Source organism: Toxorhynchites rutilus, chromosome 3, assembly GCF_029784135.1.
Source record: "Toxorhynchites rutilus septentrionalis strain SRP chromosome 3, ASM2978413v1, whole genome shotgun sequence".
NCBI lineage: Eukaryota > Metazoa > Arthropoda > Insecta > Diptera > Culicidae > Toxorhynchites > Toxorhynchites rutilus.
The window spans coordinates 13,901,996-13,927,535 of NC_073746.1; the positions used below are offsets into that span (position 1 = coordinate 13,901,996).

The 25,540-nt window shown below is 41.2% G+C and overlaps 1 protein-coding gene across 4 annotated transcripts; it reads left to right on the top strand.

Annotated features, from left to right (window-relative positions):
• The first annotated feature begins 795 nt into the window (after positions 1 to 795).
• Positions 796 to 22,861, top strand: LOC129776539 (ral GTPase-activating protein subunit beta). Of its 4 annotated transcripts, none has more exons than XM_055782244.1 (15): positions 796 to 1,114; positions 1,196 to 1,415; positions 1,587 to 1,616; positions 1,694 to 2,092; positions 8,370 to 8,630; positions 8,726 to 9,178; positions 9,435 to 9,539; positions 12,889 to 13,029; positions 13,088 to 13,625; positions 13,689 to 13,897; positions 14,208 to 14,369; positions 20,188 to 20,328; positions 20,387 to 20,944; positions 21,009 to 22,428; positions 22,487 to 22,861. In XM_055782244.1, the coding sequence occupies exons 1-15, from the start codon at positions 923 to 925 to the stop codon at positions 22,599 to 22,601; spliced, it is 4,944 nt and encodes a 1,647-aa protein (XP_055638219.1). In that variant the 5' UTR covers positions 796 to 922; the 3' UTR covers positions 22,602 to 22,861. The 4 variants fall into 4 exon arrangements, with proteins under 4 accessions (XP_055638219.1, XP_055638220.1, XP_055638222.1 ...); XM_055782245.1 differs by having other exon boundaries at positions 14,208 to 14,222; XM_055782247.1 differs by lacking the exon at positions 14,208 to 14,369.
• Positions 22,862 to 25,540: the final 2,679 nt, after the last annotated feature.

Consider the following 25,540-nt stretch of genomic DNA (forward strand, 5'->3'; position numbering starts at 1 on the left):
GGCGTTGATTCGATCTAAAGGTTTTTTTGTGTTAACGTTTTAAAAAATATGTTTGCTTCAATCAGGCAGTTATGGTATGTTCTGATTCTCACACCAATGAAACCACAATCGGTATGTTTTTATGTTATTTTCTAGGTCTTTATACTTTCATGAATTATATTCAGTTGCTTACTTTTAATTTATAACAGGAGAAAAGTCGAATTTCGTTATTTGTGATGAAGTATCAAAACTTACTCTGTTTTGAGGAGACTGAATTAGATAACTATTAAAACTGCATAAAGACGAAGAAAACATATTTTCTGGATTTTTTTCAATTATACTCCCTTCTTCAAATAAATGCCAATAAAGCCTGCAAAATACACAATATCAATTTTACAAAGAAGATCAATTTTCGGTCTGTGACACCGTGCGCGAGTATACGAGTTATGATTTTGCACTCAAGTACAGGAGGGTTAATTGAACACTGCATGTACTGTACTGTATGGAACGAGTTTAGCCAAACAAAGTGCTACATATCATACAACCGATGTTTGTTATACCCAATAACGACTTAATCTGTAGATTATTTGCATGATTTGAAATAAGATAAAAGTTTTCAAGCCTGGAAAATTCTAAATGAACATCATTTGAAGAAATTTAAAAAAAATCAGAAACTTTCTGATGATAACCAAATTTATACATTTTACAATGAACGTGTATCCGTCTCGAAAAACAGCTGATCACAAAACGACTGTAAACAAACATTAAAATCTAGCTCTGTCCGTAAACAGCATCACGAATACATTCACATTCCGTGAAAATCGATTTTTTTGACAATCACCCAACAGAAACGTAAACATTCTGGAGAATTTTCCTTCTTATCCGCAAGAGTTTCGAATTTTCTCTGATCTCCAGCACGTGGAATGATCAGAGACCACTGAAAATGTACTCGGAATGGGCATCTTTAGTGCCTACGATCACGGAAAACATCAGCAACGCCCAATCGCAGAGTGTACTCGGAAAGTTCGGAATCGCTGGTGGGCGTGATGTGGCAGCTGTCGTAGTAAAACAATTAGCTGGCAATCTGGGCATCACCAATGTGGCCGAGCCGAGTTCCCTGGTGTCGGATCAAGAGGTCTGAAATACTGAATTGCGTGAAACCATTGTGGTTCAAGTATGTTAATACAATTTTGTTTTTTTTTTTAATTATGAATAGGTACAATGGTGCATGGATGTCATTTGCCACGGACTTTCTCTTCCACTAGCCGAACACGATATAATCAAAGATTGTGTGAATATTTATTGCGAGTGGCTTACGGCGCTTTTGCCTCACCCAAAGGTCAGCGTTCCGAAGCCTATCTGTGATGATCCGAACACGTACGTCAGGAAGATTATCAAGCATCTGTACAACTTGTTCGTTCCCCGGCCGGGAGAAGGTATCGTAGAAGCAATATGATAATTTTTTTCCTGTGAGATGGCTTGATGGATCGTTTACTAGTTTTTGCACGCTCTGCTTTTTTATTTTGTTTCCATGCACTTTATCCGTGAGTTTCTACTAATGGTGTGTTGATACTGACCTATTTTTCTTCCCCCTCCCGCTGAACAAGACTGGCCTTTCATGTATCAAGAGGAGTTAGGTGATAATGTGTTTCCATGAACTCACGCTGCTTGGTAGGAGCGCTTTAATATATATTTGTATTTTTTTTCGCTACAGGGACCGACACAATCAATCGACAGGCTGTTTTCTGCCATCGAGTGCTTCGAACGCTTCAGGATACGGCACAAAATTCACAGATTCTGACGGTGGAAACCTGGGAAGCACTGCTATTGTTTCTTCTGGCTATCAATGAAATCCTGCTGGCCCCACCAATCGTGAAGGACGACGTTGGGGATCAACTGTGCGAACGAGTGTTGAGTGTGCTGTTCGAGGTTTGGCTGCTAGCATGCAGCCGATGCTTCCCTTCGCCTTCTCTGTGGAAAACATTCCAAGAGGCATGCTCTGCATGGCGGCACCGAATTGCGCTCGTTGAACAGTGGAACCGAGTTAATCTGGTGCTGACGGCGAAGTTGCTCGAGTTTACATATGGTCCAGCTTTTCCCGAGATGAAGATTAGTAAGTGTGTCTTGATATTAGGTGTACCGGTAAGTTTCTTCGGTTTAACAACAGAGGGCGTAACTTGATTATTTGACCATTGTTTATATTTTTTTTACTTGAAAATGGTAAGACCTATAAAAAGGGATCTATGGAAGAGTTTTAGGAAAATAATTGAATTTTCAGAAAAAAAATGCTGAAAAAATATTTTTTGAAACCCTATACTGAAAAAAATCGATTTCAAAAACTAAAAGTCGGTTTTCTCAAAATGGTCATCTCAAATTTCGATGAAATGGTAGATAAATTGTAGATAAATATGTGCCCTACAACTCTTCCATATATCCCAACTTGTGCATATTTAAGACAAAAACTTTTTCAATATTCTATTGAAATTAAGTTTATTTCTTTTTTCAGTACAGAAAGCCAACCCAAAATATAAAAAAATAAATAATAATTTTATTATTTATTTATATTTATATTATTGAATATATCGAATTGGTGCAAGAGCGGACCCCTAGTCAATGGGCTCAGCCCGTAAACCGAACGCTAAACAGAACCCGCAGCACAAGAAATCACCATGGCAAATGATGCTGCGATTGGACAACGTCAGTCGCTCACATTGACAGATGAATGAGTTCGTGATTCGTTGCTATTCTGTCTGCACAAGGTTGAAGACGGACATGTCCGACAGACCAAGAATGCTGGAAATGTTCAACGAGCAGTTCCCACGATTTGCCGGCCAACTAGATCGGAATAAGCTCTACACACGGAGACGAGCCATTTTATCACACAACATGCTGTCCCAGGCTGAAATAGAGACCATCAAGTTGGAAGTGCAACGAGAACTGCGTAGAGAGAGTGGAGGATCGAGCGATATGTCGAGAAGGAGCTCTGCTAGGCTGAGTGTATCATTCGCTAGTAAAAGGCGGGAATCGATTGTGCCACCACCGGATCCAGTGGCAGAGTCTAGAGAAGAAGAACCGGTAGAGGATCAACAACGAGGTCAACATGGATGCAGCAGTGACCAAGTTTTACGGAACGGATCCCTTAACCCGACACAATATTCCGAAGATGCAGTATTCCCACCGACTGACGAGTGCTGTCCAAGTACTCTACCAGGAAGTTCTACCTGTGTACCTGGAAGTCGTAGAGAACCTAGAGGAGTTGCAATTTATCGTTAGGAATGCGCACCTTTCACCAAAACGATAGACATAACCGCGTACTCCAAAAAAACCTGCTTGGATGAGACGCCTGGAAGGTCGCATTCAAACGCTCCAAGTAAAAATCGGTCGACAAACGCAGGACAAGAGGGGAAGTCGATCGCGAAAGCTGATTCGTGGAGTTGCTGAAATTGTTAAGCCGGCAGAGCTCTCTGATCTTAATGAAAACCGCATCATTGAGATCCTCGACATCCATGTACAACGGTTGAGTGCAACGGCTATCAAAAAGGTTGAGACGTTATACGGAATGTACGAAAAGGGATGCGGATAATCGTATGTTCAGTATGAACGAAACAGCCGCATCAAACAAAAACGAAACAATTGCGATGGTGGTCTTCCTGAGATTAACGAAGTTACCCAGTTTTGGTCGAGCTTATGAGGGAACCCTATTCAACACCGAAGTAACAGAAACGGACTTGAAGCAATGCCTGCCGTTGTGGTAACCGCCCATGATATCAACGAAGCCATTCGATTCGCCAAGAATTGGGCGGCGCCAGGACCAGATTTCGTGCGCAATTTCTGGTACAAAAAAATTTCTTCAATGGGCGAATGGCAGAGTGCTTCAACAAGGTACTAGAAAATCCCCAAACAACACCGGAGTTCGCGACCAGGGGAATTACTCATCTGATGCCGAAGGATCAAGACAGCGGATGCAGCGAAGTTCAGGCCAATCACATGTCTAACGAGCCTGTACAAGTTACTTACGTGGATGATTAACAGAAAGATTCGAAACCATTGCGATGTTAACGAAATAATAACAAGAACAACAAGGCTGTAAACAAAACACGCGAGGTTGCAAAGACCAAGTCACTATCGATGCAGTCATCGTCGGACAAGCTAGCCGAAACAAAAGGAACCTGAGTATGGCGTACATTGATTGCAAGAAAGCATACGACTCAGTACCGCACACGTACCTCATAAAGGTACTAAAGATGTACAAAATACACGATAGCGTCATCAGGTTTTTGATACACGCAATGGAAAACTGGAGCACTTCGCTTAGTATTATCGACGAAACAACTATTCGCAGGGGAATATTCCAAGGTGACACATTCAGTCCTATGTAGTTTTGCCTTGCGATGAATCCCTTGAGCAGAGCACTCAACCGAAGCAGCCATGGCTACCATATAAATAGAACGACGAAAATAAACCATACCTTCTATATAGACGACTTGAAACTGTTTGCGGAATCAACAGAAGCGCTGCATAATCTACTACAGTGCATAAACGACTTCAGTTCCGATGTGCGGATGGAACTCGGAATTGAAAAGTGTAAGGCAGTACAGCTCCACCGTGGACGATTGGTGGAGACTGGAGGATTCCGCATTAACGAAAACAGATTTAGAGGCAATTGAGAGAGCAATGAGTGTAGCGTTCACTAAGCACCGCATGCACCATCCAAAGTCGTCCATAGAGAGATTCACCTTACCACATGTTGAAGGAGGGAGAGGTGTCATTGACATCAAAGCGCTTTGCGTTTCCCAGAACCAGTAGTTGCAATAATACTTTGTAGAAAGTCAGACCCTTCATAATATCTATTGCGCTGTTTGTGGAGTGGACCATGGATTCAGTGTCTTGGATCTGGCGCAGGAGCAGCTCGAAATAAACTGCAATTTGCAGACCAATGAAGAGAAAATAATGACGTGGAAAGGAAAAGAACTTCATGGGATGCACCTCCATCGTTTAGAGCAAGCGTATATTAACAAAGCACTATCCAACACGGGCTGGTGCGAGGTGAACTCTTTTCTGAAACAGAAGGGTTTATGGTAGCCATCCAGGACCGGATAATACCAAAAACTACCAGAAGTACATCCTGCACGAAAACGTTGCCGACTGTTGCAGAAAGTGCAATAAAGTAGGAGAGCCGATTGAACACGCTAGCGCAAGCCGAATCAGCTTATCTCAATTCTCACAAATCGGTTGCCATGATTGTTCATCAACAGCTAGCATTAAAATGCAACTTGGTAAATCAGTTGGTGCCCTACTATAAGTGTGTTCCGGATCCGGTTCTGGAGAATAGCTGCTACAAGTTGTACTGGGATCGCGAGATCATTACGGATGTCCGAATAGCAGCTAATCGTCCTGGTATTGTGGTCTACGACAAAAAGAAGAGAGAAGTATTAATCATAGACATTGCGATACCGTTAGACCACAATCTTCAATCAACGTTTGCTGCCAAGATAAGTAAATACCACGACTTGGCAGAAGAACTAAGACAAATGTGGCATTTACAGGGCATCCGTATTATACCAGTGGTAATCTCAGCAACTGGTTTAGCTCAACACTCTCTCACGCAGTCTTTGAAGGAGCTGCGAGTAACAGAGCAGTTTGCGGTTATGCAGAAAGAGGTGATTTTTGGAACGTGTAAAATAGTGCGACGGTTCCTGAATACCACAGAGCCTAATCCATCTTTGGCATTCAAGAAGCCCGGGGGTAGGTGAATATTCCAGCTCAATGCTGAAGAGAGCCATAACTCTATAATATTAATAATAATGTGGAATGAGTGTTTGAGAGGTCTTCATTACAAATCAAATGTAATAAAACTTATGACATTTTTTGACATCAAATTAATTTCTATTCATCTAATTTTATACTATGTACATGTTAATTTATATTCCAAGAGATACAATCATATTTTTCCTATTTTGCCTTACTCTCAAACATTTTGAAGATTTTATTTTGATCTACAGGAATAAAGCAATTAAATTTTTGTGTTCCCGATATTGTTTTCGTGTGATTGAATAGTTCCTCAAGCTCACTCGCCTTTTTTGTGTGCTGTTCTTTGGATACGTAACAGAAATTCAATTTCGTGATACATTTGTCATTTTGTTTAACTGCCCAATCATAAAGCTCTAGTGCTGTTTGGATTGTGTTTCCGTAATCTTGGGCAATACTTGCTCTCCTTGCCATTCGCTTTAGAGTCCCTCCTATTGCATCACAGGGTTCTTTCCCGTGGGAGGTGGCAAAGAAATGTAATTCTGCTTCTAGTCCATAAACTTTCTTGAAATTACACAGACTGGCAAAATTCTTTTTGTTGGACATGGAAGTTATTTTAGTAAAATCGATCATTTTTCTGACAAATTCTATCAATTTTTCTCTAAACAACTGCACTGCCACAGTGTCGTTTGTTAAAACTTCTGAAATAACTTTCCATCTTTTTTGCAGTATATTTCGAATGGGCGAATAGTTGGTTGCGAGTTATTCCAATGATAACCCTGTGCCGCATTTTGAATTATGAATGGATAATTTTCTGAAAAATCACAAATTACTATTATTTCTCCTTGCGTCAAAGATTCTTTTTTTATTTCGCAAAAAAGCAGACTGCTGTTTGTAAATAAAGTCATGCTCTATGAGTTTGTCTACTTTATCAACGAAATACGGTACAAAGTCACCGATTGGTTTTTAAATCGTTTCCAAATTACAACGGTCTGTGGTCAGCCATTGTTGAGAAACGATTTCTTCTTTTCCGCCACTTTACATTTGCTGCCGGTCACGACTGGTAATTTTCAAACAACTGCGGAACCATGTTATTTATCCTTTAATAGATACTTAAATGTACAACAACTGTTCGATACCTGACCGACCGATCAAGAGATTTTGGCTGTTGTTCTCTGAATTTAAACATATTGTATTTGACTAAAAAAATAAGCTTAAAACTATAGCTTAGCACCCAAGGGCCACCATAAATCCATTTCTACCTGTTATTGTTGTTTTCTGTAACTGTACACTCAAGAAAAAAAATAGGAAATTTTCGAGAAAAAAATCTTGAAAAAGTTTTTGTTAGAAAAACTTTTCTGCCTTAAATATGCACAAGTTGCGACGTATGGAAGAGTTGTAGGGCAGTAGATATTTATCTACAATTTATCTACCATTTCATCAAAATCTGAGATGACCATTTTGAGAAAATCGACTTTCATGTTTTGAAATCGATTTTTTTCAGTGTAGGGTTTCAAAAAATATTTTTTCAGTATTTTTTTCTGAAAATTTGATTGTTTTCCAAAAAAATTATCACTGTTTTGTAGGACTTACTATTTTTGAGGAAAAAAAAAATTATAAAAAATAGTCAAAAAGATTTGGCCCTTTCCATATATTAGTCTAGGTCTTCACGCTCAGAATGTTTCATAAGGTTCTGAGAGTTTCGTGATATGTCAAAAAGTTGAAGCGTAAACAACATAGTTTTTTGCCACTTCGAATATGTCGAATTTCGTACCAACGAGAGTGTTTTTGCGGGGAGTGTTACTTCATTACTTCAATATGAAGAAAAAAGCTGCGGATGTCGTCGCATTTTGGTGGAAGTTTATGGTGACCAAGCTCCAACTGAGCGAACGTGTCAGACGTGGTTTGCACGGTTCAAAAGTGGTAATTTTGACTTGGAAGACGAAGAACGTTCTGGACCGCCAAAACAGTTTGAAGATGGAGAATTGGAGGCTCTAATCGATCAAGATTCGTCACAAACGCAACAAAAACTTGCAGATACACTTGAAGTAGCTCAGAAAACCGCCTATTTTTCACGTGCAAACAACTGCTCCAATGGCATAAAAGAAAGCGTTTTTTTGCATCGAATCGTTACTGGCGATGAAAAGTGGGTCCATTACGACAATCCTAAACGTGGGGCAACGTATGGATACCCCGGCCATGCATCGACATCGACGGCCGCGCGTGATATTCACGGTCAGAAGGTTATGCTGTCTATTTGGTGGGACCAGCTGGGTGTGGTGTACTAAGAGCTACCATTACGGGGAACCTCTACCGACGACAATTGATGCACATTGATCAAGTGCACTGAAGAAAAAACGGCCACAGTACGAGCACCCGCCACCCGCCGTATTCTCCAGACATTGCTCCGTCCGATTATTACCTTGGATTCGATTCGTGGTCAGCCGAACCGACCGATTATTTCCGCAAAGGGATCCGTGAATTGCCAGAAAGATGGGAAAAAGTTGTGACTAGCGACGGGCAATTCTTTGATTTGTAACCATTTTTGCAGAATAAAGCATTAATTTTTGAAAAAAAACGAAGAAACTTACCGGTACTCCTATTATTAAATGAAAGGCTCATTTTGATCCGTCGTTTTTCAGTGGAAGAAGACAGTCATTTGATACCGGCGGGGATTACCAATGATTGTATCGCCCAATCGTGGATTCGGTTTCTCAAAATTCTTGGTGCACCGACGGATCTTTGCTGTCCGCAGGTTATCTCGCGTACGCCGCAATTTATACAAGCGGTTCTGCTTAGTGCCGATGGGATCGAGCCGCAATATCATCCATGTTTGCTGCAGTTGCCGCAGATTTTCCTGAAGACTATGAAGGGAATTGCCGGCTTGGTGGATGCTTTTCTGGGTAAGTTTATGCTAGATATGATTGACCTCATGATGTGAAGATATTTGATAACTTTGATTCCAACGCTGCTTTGAATCCAACAATGTGGAAACCAGGAATCGCTCAGTATAGACAAGTAGACGCAAGCATTTTGGAGAATATGGTTCCTCTTCACTTTCACAGTATGGGCATCGGTGGGGGGAATACAACTCCGAATATAAATTTTAGACATTCAGGTGGAGAGATGAGGCAAAGTCCCTCGATTCGTGCTAGTGGTGGCCTCGGAGGGTTAGGCTTGGGAGCTGCACTTGGTGTGGCTGGAAGTTCCAATGCTAGCCATAGTAGCATCGGCGGTGGTGGCGGCAACAGTAACAGTCAATCTAATCTAGCCGATGGAAACGTCGGTTCGGTTAGTGTGGGCTTCTACAGTAGCGTTTCGCACGACGGGCAGTTCGGATCATCCGGTGGAGATGGCGTGCCTAATTCGCCGACACCGCCACTGCAGCGACGGCTGGCCAAGAGCTTCAGTGTGGCGCCATCGATTTCCGCTCACGCGGTGATCTCAAAGGGTGCGCATTTGAGTACACTTGAATGTTGAATATTGCTTGATTTGTGTTTCGTTAGGTGGTATTCCGCTCTAATTCTTCACTATTTTATTTTATCTTTTTTAGATATCACCTTGTAGTATAAAGTTGATTAACCCGACTTGTTTTGTTTTATCTTTATATTCTATAAACAACTGCACAATACCCCGTAAATAATTGCATCTTTGCGAAACTTATTGTTCATGAGGTAAACATTGACATTGTATTGTTTCTATTCAAGGTCTCACCAAGAGCTCGTTTAGTGGATTGACCAGTAGTCGCGCTTCAGGAAATCAAGCGAATCTTGTATCGCAATCTGCATCGCTACCTTCGTCCGGATTCTCGTGTGAGTAATACAAGGCTTTTGTTCAACATACGAATTTCCCGCTGAGGCAACCTGTTACAATACAATGTTATAATGAAAGTTACCATATGAAGGGGTAGAGTTCGGAAGCAGCTATAGTGTTCCGTTTAGGCGTTGGACGATGGGAAACGAATGATGGCAGAAGTATTCCTGACTTCAACACTTCAAGACACAAGACACAAAACGGAAGCGGTGAACATGATAATTTTTCGGCCACTCACATAGGCTCGCATGAAACTGAATGTACTGAAGCGTGTACATCGAAATATTGTGTTTACTTGTCACTGTCGTCTTCTGGCAACGAAGAAGGAATTTGGCCCGAATTATATATCTCTGGCATTGGCCTGAATCTTCGCTCGTTCCCTACTGAAACGCCCCACGTCTCATAAGCGTAAAGCAGCACTGGTTTCACGTTGGAATTAAAGATCCGGAATCCGGATTGGTGTGGTTTGACCTCCATGTCTTCCTTAAATTCGCAAAGGCAGCCTTCGCCTTATTGATCTGCACGCATAAATCGATGTTGGTCCCGTCACCTGACGCTGTCTTTCCGCCAAGATATTGGAAATTCGCGACCCTCTCCACTAGTTGCCCAGCTACTGCAAATCTGGAAGGCGTGACGTTTTTTTTCCAATTCATTTATTTGTAGGGCTCAATCGCATAAGCTTTGCGGAGCCGCTAATTCAAGGTTTGTTTATACAAAGTTTCAACTAATTGCTATGTTGTGCACGGGTTGAAAAACTTCGTTGCTTCCGGTTGATCCGTGAATAACTGTATATTTTATCCGAATTACTTTATTGAAGCTCGATGTTTATTTATTTCACGTTTACTGGCGTACTTTTAATATGAACGTGAACGTGAACAAAAACATTGTTTTCACCACGATTTTTTGAATTGTTTGTTCGCAATGTAGTTCACAGTGAACTGATCGTGCTATTCCACCACCTGCTTGTTTTCACGTTCACGGGAACTCTAAACCAGCCTTTACTGGCGAACTTTGAATGTGAACGTGAACGTGAACAAGAACATTCTATTCACCACGATTTTCTGAGTTGTTTGTTCGCAATGTGGTTCACCGTGAAATGATCGTACTATTTCACCACCTGTTCAAGTTCACGTTCACGAGAACTCTAAACCAGGCTTTAGATCAAAGCAACCGGCAAACTCTCCCCTATCAAGTGCGAATGTGTTGAATGAACGTTTTAACACTCCTATACTCGCGCATTGGTCTGTCAGACCGAGAAATCAATAATTCGTTCATTTCTCAGAAAATATCAACACTACGACTTTGCGATTCTCCCTAGCTTCGTTATTCGTCGTTCGTCATCGTTTAGTGTATGGCATGTGTTGGTACAAAGGGGACGTGTGTCACTTTTTTAACACTTTCGGTCTGACACACCGACGCGAGTATAGGAGTAACTTTTTTGGACAATTGCCTTTTTTATATTCTAGAATATTGTTGATTTAAATGTATAAATTAATGTTAGTGGCGTGGAATATTTATTAAATATAATGCATAAGATCATTACCGGACTAATCTTATTTGATTTCCGTCCCTTTTGTAACTGGATTGAACGGATCCATATATTAACTATTCGTCGTTAGATTCATACGTTCAAAAGAAAAATATAAATGTTTGACTTTCGTATAGTTTTTCGCTAGATATAATGGTCATACATATACACACTTGTGAAAGAATTTCACTTATGGAAGAATTGTGAACAGTAAACTGTAACCTAATCAGTAGCTTCTGGTAATTTTTAACAGTTACAGTTTCGGGGATATTTTTTTGTAATGGACAATATCGACAAGAAAACAAGAAAAAGAAAAGGAAGTTCCTAGAAAGCCTTTTACATCATCTTTTTATGCCCCATCTAAAAAAGGCATTAATTCTTAGTTTACCAAGAAAACAGAGACAAACAATATTAGGAATATGCAAAATTTATATCCCAGAACCTTTATCATCGAGTAATTATCTAGATAGTTGTTATACATTCTTCTCTTCGATAAAAGACCCTAAAAACACGCAACAACTGCATGAAATGTTAAATATATGTTTGTTTCGAGCATGCAGTTATGCTGTGTTCCGATTCTTACTCCAATGAAACCACAATCGATTAATACGTTTTTATGTTATTTTATAGGTCTTTATACTTCCATGAATTATATTCAGTTGCTTACTTTCAATTAATAACAGTGAAAAATTAGAATTTCGTTATTTGTGTTGGAGTATCAAAAAATACTCTATTTTGAGGAGGCTGAATTAGATGACTATTAAAAAATAATAAAGACGAAGAAAACATATGTTTTGGAGTTTTTTCATACAATCATATCCTTTTCTTTAAAGAAATGCCAATAGAGCCTGAAAAATACACAATGGCAACAATACAGAGAAGTTCAATTTTCGGCCTGTGACACCGTGCGCGAGTATACGTGTTATGATTTTGCACGCGAGTACAGGAGGGTTAAGCGGTGAGCGCAACTGTATGGTACCCGCCATGTTTTTGGTGCCAACATCTCAAACGTCAAAAGTATTTGTTTTCTTCAAAACAGCGATCCGCGTTGACGGCATTGAGCTTCGATTACTAGTTTATGGGAGAGTCAAAGAATAGCTGATTTTCAGTCGGAGTGAACGTTCTCAAAATTACAATTATGAATGAAAATTAGCTTTTCCATATCAAATTAGTATTCTGTTTAAATTAAAAACATTTTTGTTTGCAGGTGGGGAAAAAGTCTCATACGAATATTGTTTATGAAGACAACTTTATATTATAAGGAAAAAATTCAGTAACAATGTTGGAATTGTATGGCCATATGGTTGAATGAAAGTCAGAAATACGTGTTTCTCATAATTAAATAACATAATGTGAAAATTTTCATTCAAATTTTAAAATTTGAAACCCGGCTCCGTGTATTCTAATCTGGTAGAAATTACACTAACGAGTTTGGGACCCAAATTATGGCTCTAATTTGAAGTCGCCTCCAGATGTCGACGTCATCGTGAATTACCAATTTACCCTGTCATACACCTGGGTGAGCGTTTCCCGTGAACACTGTTGTTTTATTACGGAAAGATGAATAGCTAATGAATAAGACGGAAAAAACGAAATGTCATATGACATTTTTAGTTCGATGGTACTTTGACTGTTCATGTTATGATGTTCATTAATGACACAGCACATACGTCTCCATAGATAGTCATACGATGGTAACCATTAGCATGACTGGACTAGGGTACCGAAAAAAGAAACACATTGAATTTGTTGCATGATAAAATTTGAATTATGATTTGTTAATTTAATAAGCTAATAATTTATTTCATTGTTCATTTCAGCTATGCTCTCACTGTGTCAAGAAAATCGATACCCGTTGGCCACTAACCGTCCTCGATGCAACAGCATATTACATTTGTTTGGAGAGTGGTTGTTCGATGCCGCGCACATTGGCGGAGACACGTGGATTCAGAATACCAAAAGTAACTGCAGTCCTGTGTGTTTCATTATAGAACAAAAAATGAACTTTTGCATTCACAGAACGAGCCGCCGAGGCAAAACGTCGACCGTCCTCGATGATCATGGACAACCGCAAGGGTAGTCTCTCGCAGCCACCATCTCTTTCCGAGATGAATGATGTTCCCTCGAGTCTTACCATAGACAAATACGAATCTGGCAAGGCTGAAGCATTGGGAGCTTTGTGTCGCATATTCTGTGCCAAGAAAACGGGCGAAGAAATTCTGCCCGTGTATCTGGCTCGTTTCTACATGGCACTCCAGCAGGGCCTGAAGCTCACCGATTCGAAGGATTGCGAGGAAACGTTGGCCAGTATTTTGTATAACTCATCCGATCTGTTCCGAATTGATCTGGAGGGTATACAGGTGCTGCTTCCGTCATTCATTGCTGCGCTGGAACCTATTTTGCCGGAGAAAGAATTGAGGATGAAGTCTCAGAATGTACTTGTCAACAAGACTGAACTGAGACGAGCTGCGATCAATGTGTTGCTATCGATTCTGGCACTCCCACTACATTTTCAGACGCTCCCTATAAGGGATATAACTGGTGGTCCAGCTGATAGGTTTGTGTTATAGATTCTTTAATGACATATCAATTAATTGTGTTTGCTATGGTCGGTTCGCAGGATGATAACATTTGTTCAGTTGAAACCGCGAATGATAAATATTCTGATGAATGCTTTGCAAGTCGAAAGTGATGCTCAGAACACGCACATGCTTCTCGGTGGACTTCACCTTTGCGTACAAGATTCCGGGACATTCGAGGAGTTGGAGATAGGCCCAGACGCGTTGAACACATCTCAACAGTCGAATGATGCTAATTTACTTAGTTCAGGTTTGATCTCAATCGATTCATTTTTCGTAGGTCTCTTACACGATTGCTTACACCTTTAAATGCTTCTTATTCGATTCACATCACAACCTTTCTCAGTCGATCGATCATGCCAAGCTTCTTCGTTCTTTTAAGTTTATTTATATCTATATTCTGTTCCTATTTTATCTTTCCACCACTGTACCAACTCGAATCAACTTACTGCCCCCTTCCGGTTCCCGGCGCTGCTGCTATGTCTTCTTTCCACACTATCTCTCTGTAATCATCGAACCATTGAAACCAATCGAAACCAAATACGATCACATCTTTGTAGCCTGCTCGGAGAAAAGTACGTACTCGATCAATAGCGCCAACTCTAGCACCGGAGGCAACAGCACTGCAACGCTTAGCAATGAGCCCTCTAGTTTGCCGGCTTTCGATGATTTCTCATCCGATATTATTCATGATTTAGAGTTGAGTTCGTCTGCAGTTTATGGTAATGTTTAGTTTTTTATATATGTTCGTTGTGTTTTTTTATAGCTTTGTTTTTATGTTGTTACTGTTTAAGTGTACATGTTTCACTATGTGGCGAAAAGGCGGAACACGTTGCGCGTGAATCTAGTGAAAAATTGTTAGTTTGTTTTTGCTTATTTAAAGCTGTTGATACAAATTAGTAGTAGTATCCGTAGTGCTTTTCGCTAAATAATTGAGATTTTTGTACGTTGCGATGAAAACTGACAGTTGGTGACGGAGAGTAGCACCTTAGGGAGCGCGTTTTGAATCCCTGTAGTCTCAATCAATTCCAGTAAAAATACAGCCATTCCATGCCTAACCGATATAGTTCCTTATCGCAAAATATGATGGTGCGTTTACATTAGGGAGATCTATAGCTATAGATGGATTTATTCACGCAAAAATAGATGTGAGCGGATGATAATATATATGATATACTTATTCTAGGTATACAGTGTGGGACAAAACGACAAAACATTAAGACCAATCCAGTGCATCAATCCACTTATAATAATTTATTTGCATTGTTCAAAGAAATTTATAACATTTGTAGTTAAAACAATAGTCATTCATAAAAAAGTGTTTTAAGCATACTTTACCTTAGAGGCGAATGAACTCTTTGAGTTTGAAGCCTCTATAGTTCAACAACAACTACGACAACATACTTTAAAGGGTGTTCGGATCAAGAAGTGGTCAACTTAAATTCGCCGTATTTTTTCTAATCATTCATATAAAAAACCTGATCACCCCTCAATTTGTAGGTGTGTGTGTGTGTAGAATGATGCCTCTATTTGGATTTTGACATTAGATCTTTAGTTATCAAAATGGCGTCAAAGCAAGAGGAGCGACGAATCAAAATTTTGTACATGCGTCGTGAAAATCCAAACCACACGCACGCAGAAATAGCTAAATCGTTGAATCACCAAAGTAATAAAAGTGTTCGGGGAACGTTTGTCGACAACTAGAAAGCCTGGATCTGGGGGAAATCGAAAGCCGGGAGCCGCAGTGACGAACAGAAGAGTGGCTAGCGCTTTCAGGCGCAACCCCAACCTCTCTGTTCGAGATGTCGCAAATAAGTTGGGAATATCATCTACAACCGTTCATGAAGCTAAAAAACGATCCGGACTATCGACTTATAAGAAGGTAGTGATTCCAAATCGCAACGATAAGCAAAACCTTACGGCAAAAACAAGATCTCGGATGCTGTATACGACATTGTTGACAAAGTTTGATTGCGTGGTAATGGACGACGAAACCTACGTCAAGGCAGACTTCAGACAGCTTCCTGGACAAGAGTATTATACAGCAACCGGAAGGGGAAAGGTGGCAGACATTTTTAAGCATATTAAACTATCAAAGTTTGCCAAGAAATATCTCGTTTGGCAAGCTATCTGTACCTGTGGCTTGAAAAGCGACATTTTCGTTGCAACCGGGACCGTCAACCAGGAAATTTACGTGAAAGAGTGTCTTCAAAAGCGTTTGCTGCCTTTCCTGAAGAAACATGACTTGTATGTGCTGTTTTGGCCGGATTTGGCATCCTGCCATTAAGGAAAAAAGGCCATGGAGTGGTATGCCGCTAACAAGATGCAGGTTCTGCCCAAGGATAAGAACCCTCCCAACACACCATAACTTCGCCCAATCGAAAAATTGTAACGTTTGGGCGTCGCTTAAATAAGGGTCTCTATGAGAAGACTCGACTGACAGCACACGCAACGCAGCGCTTCACGTCCATGTCAACGGCGAAACTGCCAACCGCTCGGAGAAAAGAAAAAAACACAACTGTCAAGCGGAGAAAAGAGCGAAGAGAGTGGGAAAGTAAATTTGGTGCCGGACAGACGGCTAGTCGCGTGTGAAGTGAATTTGGTGATTTTTGCCTCGTGGCGCGAGGCGGGCCAAGTGGTGGCCAATAGCAAGCCTAAGGGCATTGTGCTGGGCCCAGAGGGCAATAAAGTTAATTGGTGTGGCCCAAAGGGGGCACAATTCTCAGCACCCAGTAGGTGCGCTTGGTGTGGCCAGAGGGCATTTGGCACTCACGGGGTCAAGGTCACGAGCCTGGAGTCCGAAATTTGTTTGGTGGCCCGAAACGTCCGGGGACCGGAAGAGCTATTCCCAGAACACCGGGATCGAGCGACGAGTTCTCCCCAGGACACCGGGATCGAGCGACGAGCTCTCCCAGGATAGCAGACGCGATTTGGTCGGCAGATGACACAGGTGAGCGCTGGGTGAATGTGTGTGCGTGTGTGCGTGAGCAGGGAGAAAGAGGGGAAACTCTAAATCATTAACAAAATATTGGGCGATAGTTAAGCAGAACCTTAAGAAGACCCAAAAACTGTTAGCAGCGAGAAGCAGTTCAAAGCAAACTGGCGTTCTGCGGCGAACAAAGTGGATAAGGTGACTGTACAAAATCTGATGGCAGGCGTCAAACGAAAGGCTCGCCAATTTGGACTAGGTCGACCGGAATCTTAACTGAGTATTTTTTCCGTCTTTTATACATATTGAACTTCAAAAAGAAAGATACTTTGCTTTTTTTTAATACACAAATAATCGATTAACACTCAATTTAGTTTGACCACTTTTTGATCCGAACACCCTTTAAAACTAAATTGACGCGACAATATTTAGGACCAGTTCCTCGTTTCGACTGTTTCGAGTGTTGTTTCGACCGATTTTTGAAGAAAATTGATTGTTTCTCGGTGTTATTTTGTGTTTTTCAGATTCTGGTAAGTATTTATCATGTGAACAAGAAATATGTAAGGTTTTGATTCTCGAGTGCTAGTTGCAATCAACGAAAAATGGGTCGCGCGCATAATTGTATGAAAACACTGCGGATGTTCATCCGCAAGATGTCCAAGGCAGGCAGCAGCCATCGCGAAATCGCAGAGTTCATGGACGATCCAAAACCATCATGTTGATTACCCTCCACGACAGCAAAAAATCCGAAACGACTAGACGCCCAAGGAAAACGATCGCGAAGGGTGACTCCATGTGAGTCTCCAAGAAAGATCCCATCAAGGCCTCGAAAACGATTCGGGACGAACTGAACTTGTCCGTGAGTTCCCGGACAGTTCAGCGGCGACTGGTGGAGCAGGGGCTAGGCGGTAAAAGCCCCCGTAAGTTCCCGATGGTGACGCCGTATTCTCCAGATTTGGCCCCGTGCGACTTTTTTTTTGTTTCCAAATTTGAAAATTCACTCGCCGGGCAGAAATTTAAGCCGAATGAGGAGGTTATCGCCGCTGTGATATGACTACTAGACCACCCGCGCGATATTAAACAAAATTCAAAATTGTTCAATGAACTCCGAACCTAGTCCACACCGCCACGGAGGCGTACTTCGCAGACCTCGAGAAAACTTATTTTTCAGATGGATTAAAGAAGTTTGAGCATCGCTGGGTCAAGTGTATCGAGCTAAAAGGAGGCTATGCTGAGAAATAAATCGCCACTTTTCCAAATTTTTTGTTGTTTTTGTAGGCTTATGTAGACTTATCGGACTGCCCTCGTACATGTAATTTTGAGAAAAGACTCGTACTGAAAAATCTTAACTCTGGCGCTTAAGCCAAAATGTGAGATTACAGCTGCGGAACAATATTATGCTCCAGAAACAGATTTAATAAATTTAAAAAGTGCAAAATTAACCCTTTGCTGTCGTTTGTATACTTTCAGTCACCACAGCGGAGAAGTACACTAATATTATACTTTATGCAACAATGTATCAGTTCACACATTATCTAAACGAATTTTAATGTCCAGTGAACTTAAATACGAATCAAAACGGTGCTTCAATTATGGAAAGCAGTACGCAGTATAAATAAAAGTTGATTGGGGAAAGGATTAATGGGAAACTCCATGTATTGCGGCACTGTGTAGATATTAAGAGCATTGTTTTCTATGCCAAATGCCTGTGCCTTCGAAGAAATGTGGAACCTGGGATGGGTTTCGTTTGAGCGCGAACTGCGCTGTCATAGATCAAACGAGAAAGGAACTGATATTCTTCCAATGGAGGTGAACCATTCCTGGAATTGATGGCTAGAGCAATCGTGTTCGCATTTTATTCTTTCCAGCCCACGTGAGGTTGTGAGATCGTATGCCATGTTTATTATTTTGACTTAATTTTGGTTTGTGCTAAAACTCATATTTTTCAACTAGATGTATTGGTGATACAAATAGTGATTGGCCCTACCTTTGGGATCCTGGATCACATTCCACTTGCAAACTAACGGTAGTGAATTCCAGCAATGCGAGAGGTCGAGAGCGATGGATTTAACAGGGGGTTTGGGTACACGTGTTGTGTTACATTTAAATTATACATCGAGCGAGATCATCATTGCAAGAAGGGGCCATGTTTTCATCAATCGCTGCAAATAATTATTTACTACTGGAAGCATTGCGGTTACAATGGTTTTAATAATGTCGGAAAATTTAAAAAACCTGAAAAATTTTATTCACGATGTTAGGTTGGGGTTTTTGATGTCTCGAGTGCTGGGTCGTTGGAAGGTGAACTACTTCCAGGGAGACCAAGAGGGACCTTATTTTGATTTTCCGCTGCACTCGGTTTTGTAGGCAAACTAACAGAGGATTCACCGTAGAGACCTGTCTTTGAACTTTAGGAGCGGACACATTTTTGCGCCGGGGTTTCCCAAGGAAGATAAACGGTGTGTCCTCGTTAGCTGTGTACGTCAACTGGCAGCGAAGCGTAGACATTGTTTGTGGTCCATGTTTGTTGTTGTTGAATCAGTGGAGAGCCGCCCTTCAACATTTCCAAGCGTCAAAGATAATCATGGGTTTTCGGGCAGAATGAAAAACTTTCAAATAGAAATTATTAATGAAAATTAACTTAACGTATTAAATTAGCGTTCAATATGAATGGAAAACTTTGTTTTCTCCACGTTGTAAAAAAATCTCTTACACAAATTGTATCTGAAGATAATTTTATATTATAATAATAAGTTTTAGTGGAAAACTAATTTCGTATCCAGATGTCGACACCATATCGTTGTCATCGCGGATACACTGCATTTCGTTTTCACCGTGAAATGTAAACGGGAATAAGGGCCATTGGCTTTGGAATGAAAATTCGCCCGGGCAACCTCAATTTCTCTACCATCACGAAGTCAGGGAGAGTGGAACCAGACCCGTTTCGGTTATCACACCCACAATTTCGACTACGTGAGAAGGAATGTAAAAGCGATACTCAATTGTAAAATGCTGTACGACAACATTCTGGTTTGCGTGTTCCGATCAGCCACGACAACCTGCAATCGTTAAGAGGTGGAGAAGGGAGATTTGCGTGTTTTAGGGTTAGCTGACTCTTTCTCGGAAGAAATATCTTCCGAAGTAGGGAAGCGTTTGAGTGACTTCGTTGTTCTTTTCTCAATAGCTTGGAGGGAATCCCCCAGTGTCAGAGGTCTCCATATCCGGAGATCCCCCATCCTCGGCCAATTTTTTAAAATTGGCACTTATATTCTAATGTATTTTTTAAATATTTCACAATAATAATTTTATCTTGTTCGTCTAAATGCGCATAGCAGTGCAAATGAACTGAAGCGTATTGGGAGCTCGTTGGTGGTAACAATGTGTCTCAGGTGAAATTATGAAAATCTATAGACGGTGTCTCGCCCATGAATGGAAAAGTGGAATAAATAATACATTCTAGTCTTGGTGTAATCTACATTTAACCCACTCAGACTAAAATATAAACAAGTTTCCAGCCAAGCGAAACCGCTCACCAACTGTTCAGACTAAATAACCTTGAATAACAAAACAAAACAACTCGCATAACTCTAACTAACCTTCTATTGAAACAGACAGCGGTCACGCTCTCTTCGTACGTGCAACGTATCTGGTTTGCCACCGGCTGATATCGTCGTGGAAGACCGACTTGAACGTTTCGTTAGCCGCTCTGGAGCTTCTCTCGGGACTAGCCGCTATGCGCATCAAGGACTCTGGTAAAGCACAAGCTCAAGCAACAATTGTTTACCGTGAATTCATTATCTTTTTTACCAGACGCTCTCGAGTGCAAGCGTGCTGTTAAGTGGATCTGCGACTACATTTGCTACCAGTGTTCGCGTCCGCCTCCGGCGCACAGCAAGGACCTCCACAGCACAATTGTTGCTGCGTTCCAATGCACCTCATCCTGGCTGATGCATCATCCGTATTTGCTACAGGACAAAGAATGTCTCACGACCGTACTGGAAGTGGTCGAACTAGGAATATCCGGGTCCAAGAGCGTCGGCAAACCTGGGGAACCAGTCAAGCTCAAGGACGAGAAAGAGCTGAAGCCGGCTTCGATGCGAGTACGAGATGCTGCGGAGAATCTTCTCACACTCATTCTGGAACAGATTGATTACTTCCCTAACGAATGCGGTAAGCAGTCCCTGTCTTCGTTGTTAGACGAAGTGGTGTTGGCAAAACACTCCAGCACAAATGATGAGGACACATCGGAGATCACCCAGGAACAAGCGATCCGAAAGTTTAAATATTTTGTTACAGAGAATTCCACCATCCTTGCACTGTTTGAGGAACCTCTCGGGAATGATCAAGATCCCCAACCAACCGTAACTAGTGAGTGATATCCCATTAAATTTACCAAACAAACACCAACTTTTTACAATTCCTTGCCATGCAGTATTAATACGTGGTCCCTTCGGGAGGCACGCTTGGACCATGCAGCTGCGGCATTTGTCGCGCAGCAAATCCGGTACCAAGTATCACGCTCCCAACCCGGGCCGGCCGGTTCCGATGAACGACATCATGATCCGCCAGGAGGTCGAATACAAATACTTCCCCGATTCGGTCGATCGCATTCCTCCATGCGTGGTGGATTATTCCATCCCTACGCTCGATAGCACCGAGCAGAAGATCGGCAATCAATCCACCAAGCATCTGGCGCGACTTCTGGAAGATCAGCTGGTGTACGAGAAACTTTCCTGGGCCCAAACTGAGTGTTCGGTCGATGGCTTGGGGCATGCACAGGAAGCCACTCCGCCAAACGTATGTCACGAGTTTCAGGCTGCTCGACTGTTTTTGGCTCATTTCGGGTATCTCTCTATCGGTCAAAACAACGACGGCCAGAAGCTGCTGACTGCGGTTGATACCACGAAGCCCGAATTCTGTCAAGATTTGCGAATGCTGGATAAAATGAGCCCTCGAACTTGCGATACGATACACGTGTTCTACGTGAAGGCCGGTCAAACAACAGAATCGGAAATCATCGGCAATATGGACATGGAGAATTTGTCCACAGTTGACATGCACTTCTGGAATGTTCTCTATACGCTCGGCTGGCCCGTGAATGTCGAGGAACATGCTGGTTGGACGGGTTTCATAAACAGTAGCTGGAAAATTCCAAAAGAGTGCAGAGAGCCTCGGAAGCAGCAACCTAACCTCAATGCCTGCAACTACGAAGATTTTCAGTTGAACGGAGAAAAGAAAGTTTTATATTGGGCAGACGTGTCTTCCGAAATTGCAATCGTGGTGCCTAACCGAAGCAGCAAGAGCGACGTTTGGGTGGAGGAATCGCCGGACGTTAATCCCGCCACAATGTACGAACGAAGCGTGAGTGAAATTCAGGCTTCGAAGGCAGCCTCGAGCAAGGCACGCCAATACTCGCTGGATAGTGAATCTGAACGAATGGGAGGCACGAACAGTAAATCGGCAGATCCAATACCTCCTGTGAGAAGAAGAACAGGGGCTACGAAGCCTACCACTTTGTACACTGCTCCAACTGCGAAGATTCTGCTGGTTTGGTTGGAAAGCTTCGAGGATCATCTAACATTTCCGGTGGACGACTTGCTACATTACACAAGAGCTGGCTATTCGACGGCTCATGGACCTATTGCGCCGCTCAACGCAAACGAATGCCACATCATATTTTTGCATGCTCTCAATTCGGGTTTGCTTCGGGTCAAACTGCAGGGTCCGACAGGAAGGATGAACTTTGCCATTCCGCTGGTTGACGGGATGGTTGTCAGCAAGAGAGTTATCGGATCGTTGATCCGACAGACGGCTTACAATATGGCAAAGCGGAGACGTTTGGACAATGATTGGTGAGTTTGTTTCTCCTCATCGTGTATTCTACTGCAACTTACTTGATTCTTCTTGCAGCTACCAACCACCGCATGTTCGCAGGCGCATCAAAGTCCAGGAAATAATGCAGAAATATAAGAAGGATATGAGTGAGCCAGAACTTTTGGCCGATTTATTCAAGTCTTCAATTTGAATGACATTGTTTTTTTTTAGTACTAAGATGGGTAAAGTATTATATGTTTGTTTGTGTTTGTACGTTTAGCAACAACAATGTGATTGTTTTGCGTTATTCCGGTCATATTCCGTCTACTTAGTTTGCTAGAAACTAATTTTATTTATTCTACGAATCAAAAGAAAACTTAACAAAGTTGTGTAATTTAATTATGGTGTTAATCCCATTAATATTCTTTCGTATATAAATAAACATTGAAAATATTCATAATCATTATCAAACGAATTTGTTTTGAAAGAGAAATCAAGCCATTTCAAGTACAAGAGATAATCAAGCTACTCATTAGTATCGAGAGATTTTGTGCACGAGTGCTCCCGTGGCCGAGTGGTTAGCGTCAAACCTAGCATGCCGGGGGTTCGGGTTCGATTCCCGTTCTGGTCGGGGAAATTTTTCTTCAAAGAAATTTCCTCTGACTTGCACTTTGGTCACGCGTATTCTAGAGCTTGCCACTCAGAATGCATTCAAGGCGTGTTATTTGGCATAGAAATCTCAACTCAGTACTAATGAAAATGACGCAAGTAATATTACGTTGCGACGGCGGAGTTCCTCTAGGAACGTTAGTGCCATATAAGAAGAAAGAAGAAGAAGATGTTGTGCACTCTATTCTTTGATTCTGGGACCGAAAAAGGTGTGTTCCATGAGCCAAGACGATAAGACACGTGTTGTAATGGGGTTAACAGCAGCCAATAAGCATGCATCTCGATTATCGCCTTAAGAGGGTATTCTTAGTGTAGAGGCACGAACTTCAACCTCTGAACAAATAAAAAAATACATTTTGACCATCCTTTATTATATTGTTTGTTTATGAACCTTTTAGAAACACAAGAATACTTAAATGAAAAAAAACTCAATATTAAAAAAGTTGATGAGTCTGGGTCAAGGGGTACGGACGGAATCTTGACATAGGACTGTGATTGTGTGTAGTAATTGCATTTGAATTGAGTTTTTCATCGTTCAAAATCTGTAATTTTTTTCTCTTTTGATAGGGGAACCCGGAAAAGAGTGCCACCTTAAGCTAATACGCGTTTTTAAATGCTCTTTTGTTATATTTTTTCCATTTTTTTGCTGGTTTGTTCATTTATACTCTTATTTAGGTGTAGCTATGCATTAAATTGTTCAAAAGTTATGTTTACTATAAAGTGACCAGACGTCCCGCGTTTCGCGGGACAGTCCCGCGTTTTAGCAAAATGTCCCGCGTTAGATTACGTCCCGCGAAAAGTCCCGCGTTTGTCAAAAAAATCGAAAATGTCCCGCGATTTCATTATTTTTCAACATTACATAGGATACGTTACAAAGTTTGTGCCTGTAGCATCTCTATACGTTACAAAATGTAGCGATCAGGTGTAACTAACACTCCTGCAATGTCTTTCCTTCCTTACCTTACTACTGATATATATTAGTTTTATGCTACGCTATTTTCAAATAGTTTTATCCGTTTTTTTACGTCTTTCACTTTCAACATGGTGCGTGAATTGAGAAGAGAAAATAAATAGTTCAGTTTAATCGTAGAATCGCAACGTTTTTACTTAAAACTCAACTAGATTTTGGCGAACTTCGGAGTGACAAATTACGTGAGTTTTAGAAAGAAATAGTAGAGAAAAAAAATTGTTATTTTTGCAAGGTAATATTTTTAAAACTTCATGTTATAATCATTTCAATCAGATAATCGTTCTACAGATTCCCATCAACCATGTCGAAAAAGCGTCAGTGTTCGTTTACTGACGAGCTGAGACATGAATTCCCTTTCCTCAAAAAGTCAAGAGTTACTGGAAATGTATTCTGTGAAACCTGTACCAGTGAGTTTTTCATCGGATCTGGAGGCAGAACCGATATTAAGAGGCATATATCGACAGAGAAGCATAAGCAAGCGCTGGAAGCGGGCGCAACTTCGTCAAAAGTTAGTGATTTTTACCGTAGAGCTGATTTTGGTGTGAAAGAACAGCAGCTTGCTCACGCCGAGGTTGTCTTTACATATCACACTGTAATGCACAGTCAATCTTTTCGATCGATGGACTGCACATCAAAGCTAGTTCGCTCTCTCTTTGAGCCAAAGTTCTTTTGCGGTCGCACAAAAACGGAAGCGATTGCAACGAATGTTCTGGCTCCGTATTCTGTTGAGCAAATAATAAACAGCACGAAGTACATAAATTTCCTCACATTTTTTTCCGATGCTTCGAATCATAAAGACATAAAACTGTTTCCTTCCGTCATTCGATTTTTCGATTACAAGCGTGGAATACAAGTCAAGTTATTGGATTTTGTGTCACTTCCTGGCGAGACAGCTGATATCATTACGACATCAATATTTGAAATTTTGTGCAAATATAATATGCAGACCAAGATAATAGCGATTTGTGCAGATAATGCCAACACGAACTTTGGCGGCCTTCTTAGGAAAGGTGCAAACAACGTTTACGGCAAGCTGAAGGATCGGCTTAAAAAATCGATAATAGGTGTAGAATGCGCTGCTCATATCGTGAGCAACACTATTCAGGCGGCAGCAGATCAACTTCCCGTAGATGTAGAGGGCATCATGATCAAGATTTATAGTCATTTTTATATATATATATACCGTTAGAGTTGAGAAACTGAAAGATTTTTGTGTGGATGCAGAAGTAGAATATATGAAAATTCTGGGCTATAGTAAGACGAGGTGGTTAGCTCTGATGCCAGCAATCGAACGAGTGTTAAAAATGTTTGCTCCATTGAAATCCTATTTTTTGTCTATTGACAATAGCCCCAGAGTTCTTCGCGACTTTTTTGAAGATGAATGTTCTATAATGTGGTTGTATTTTATGTATAGTCAGGCTGCAGTATTTCATAGTACTGTGAAGAATATCGAGAGTGACAATGTTACAATCATAGAAGTTGTATCTGAAATTAACGATCTCATGTTTAAG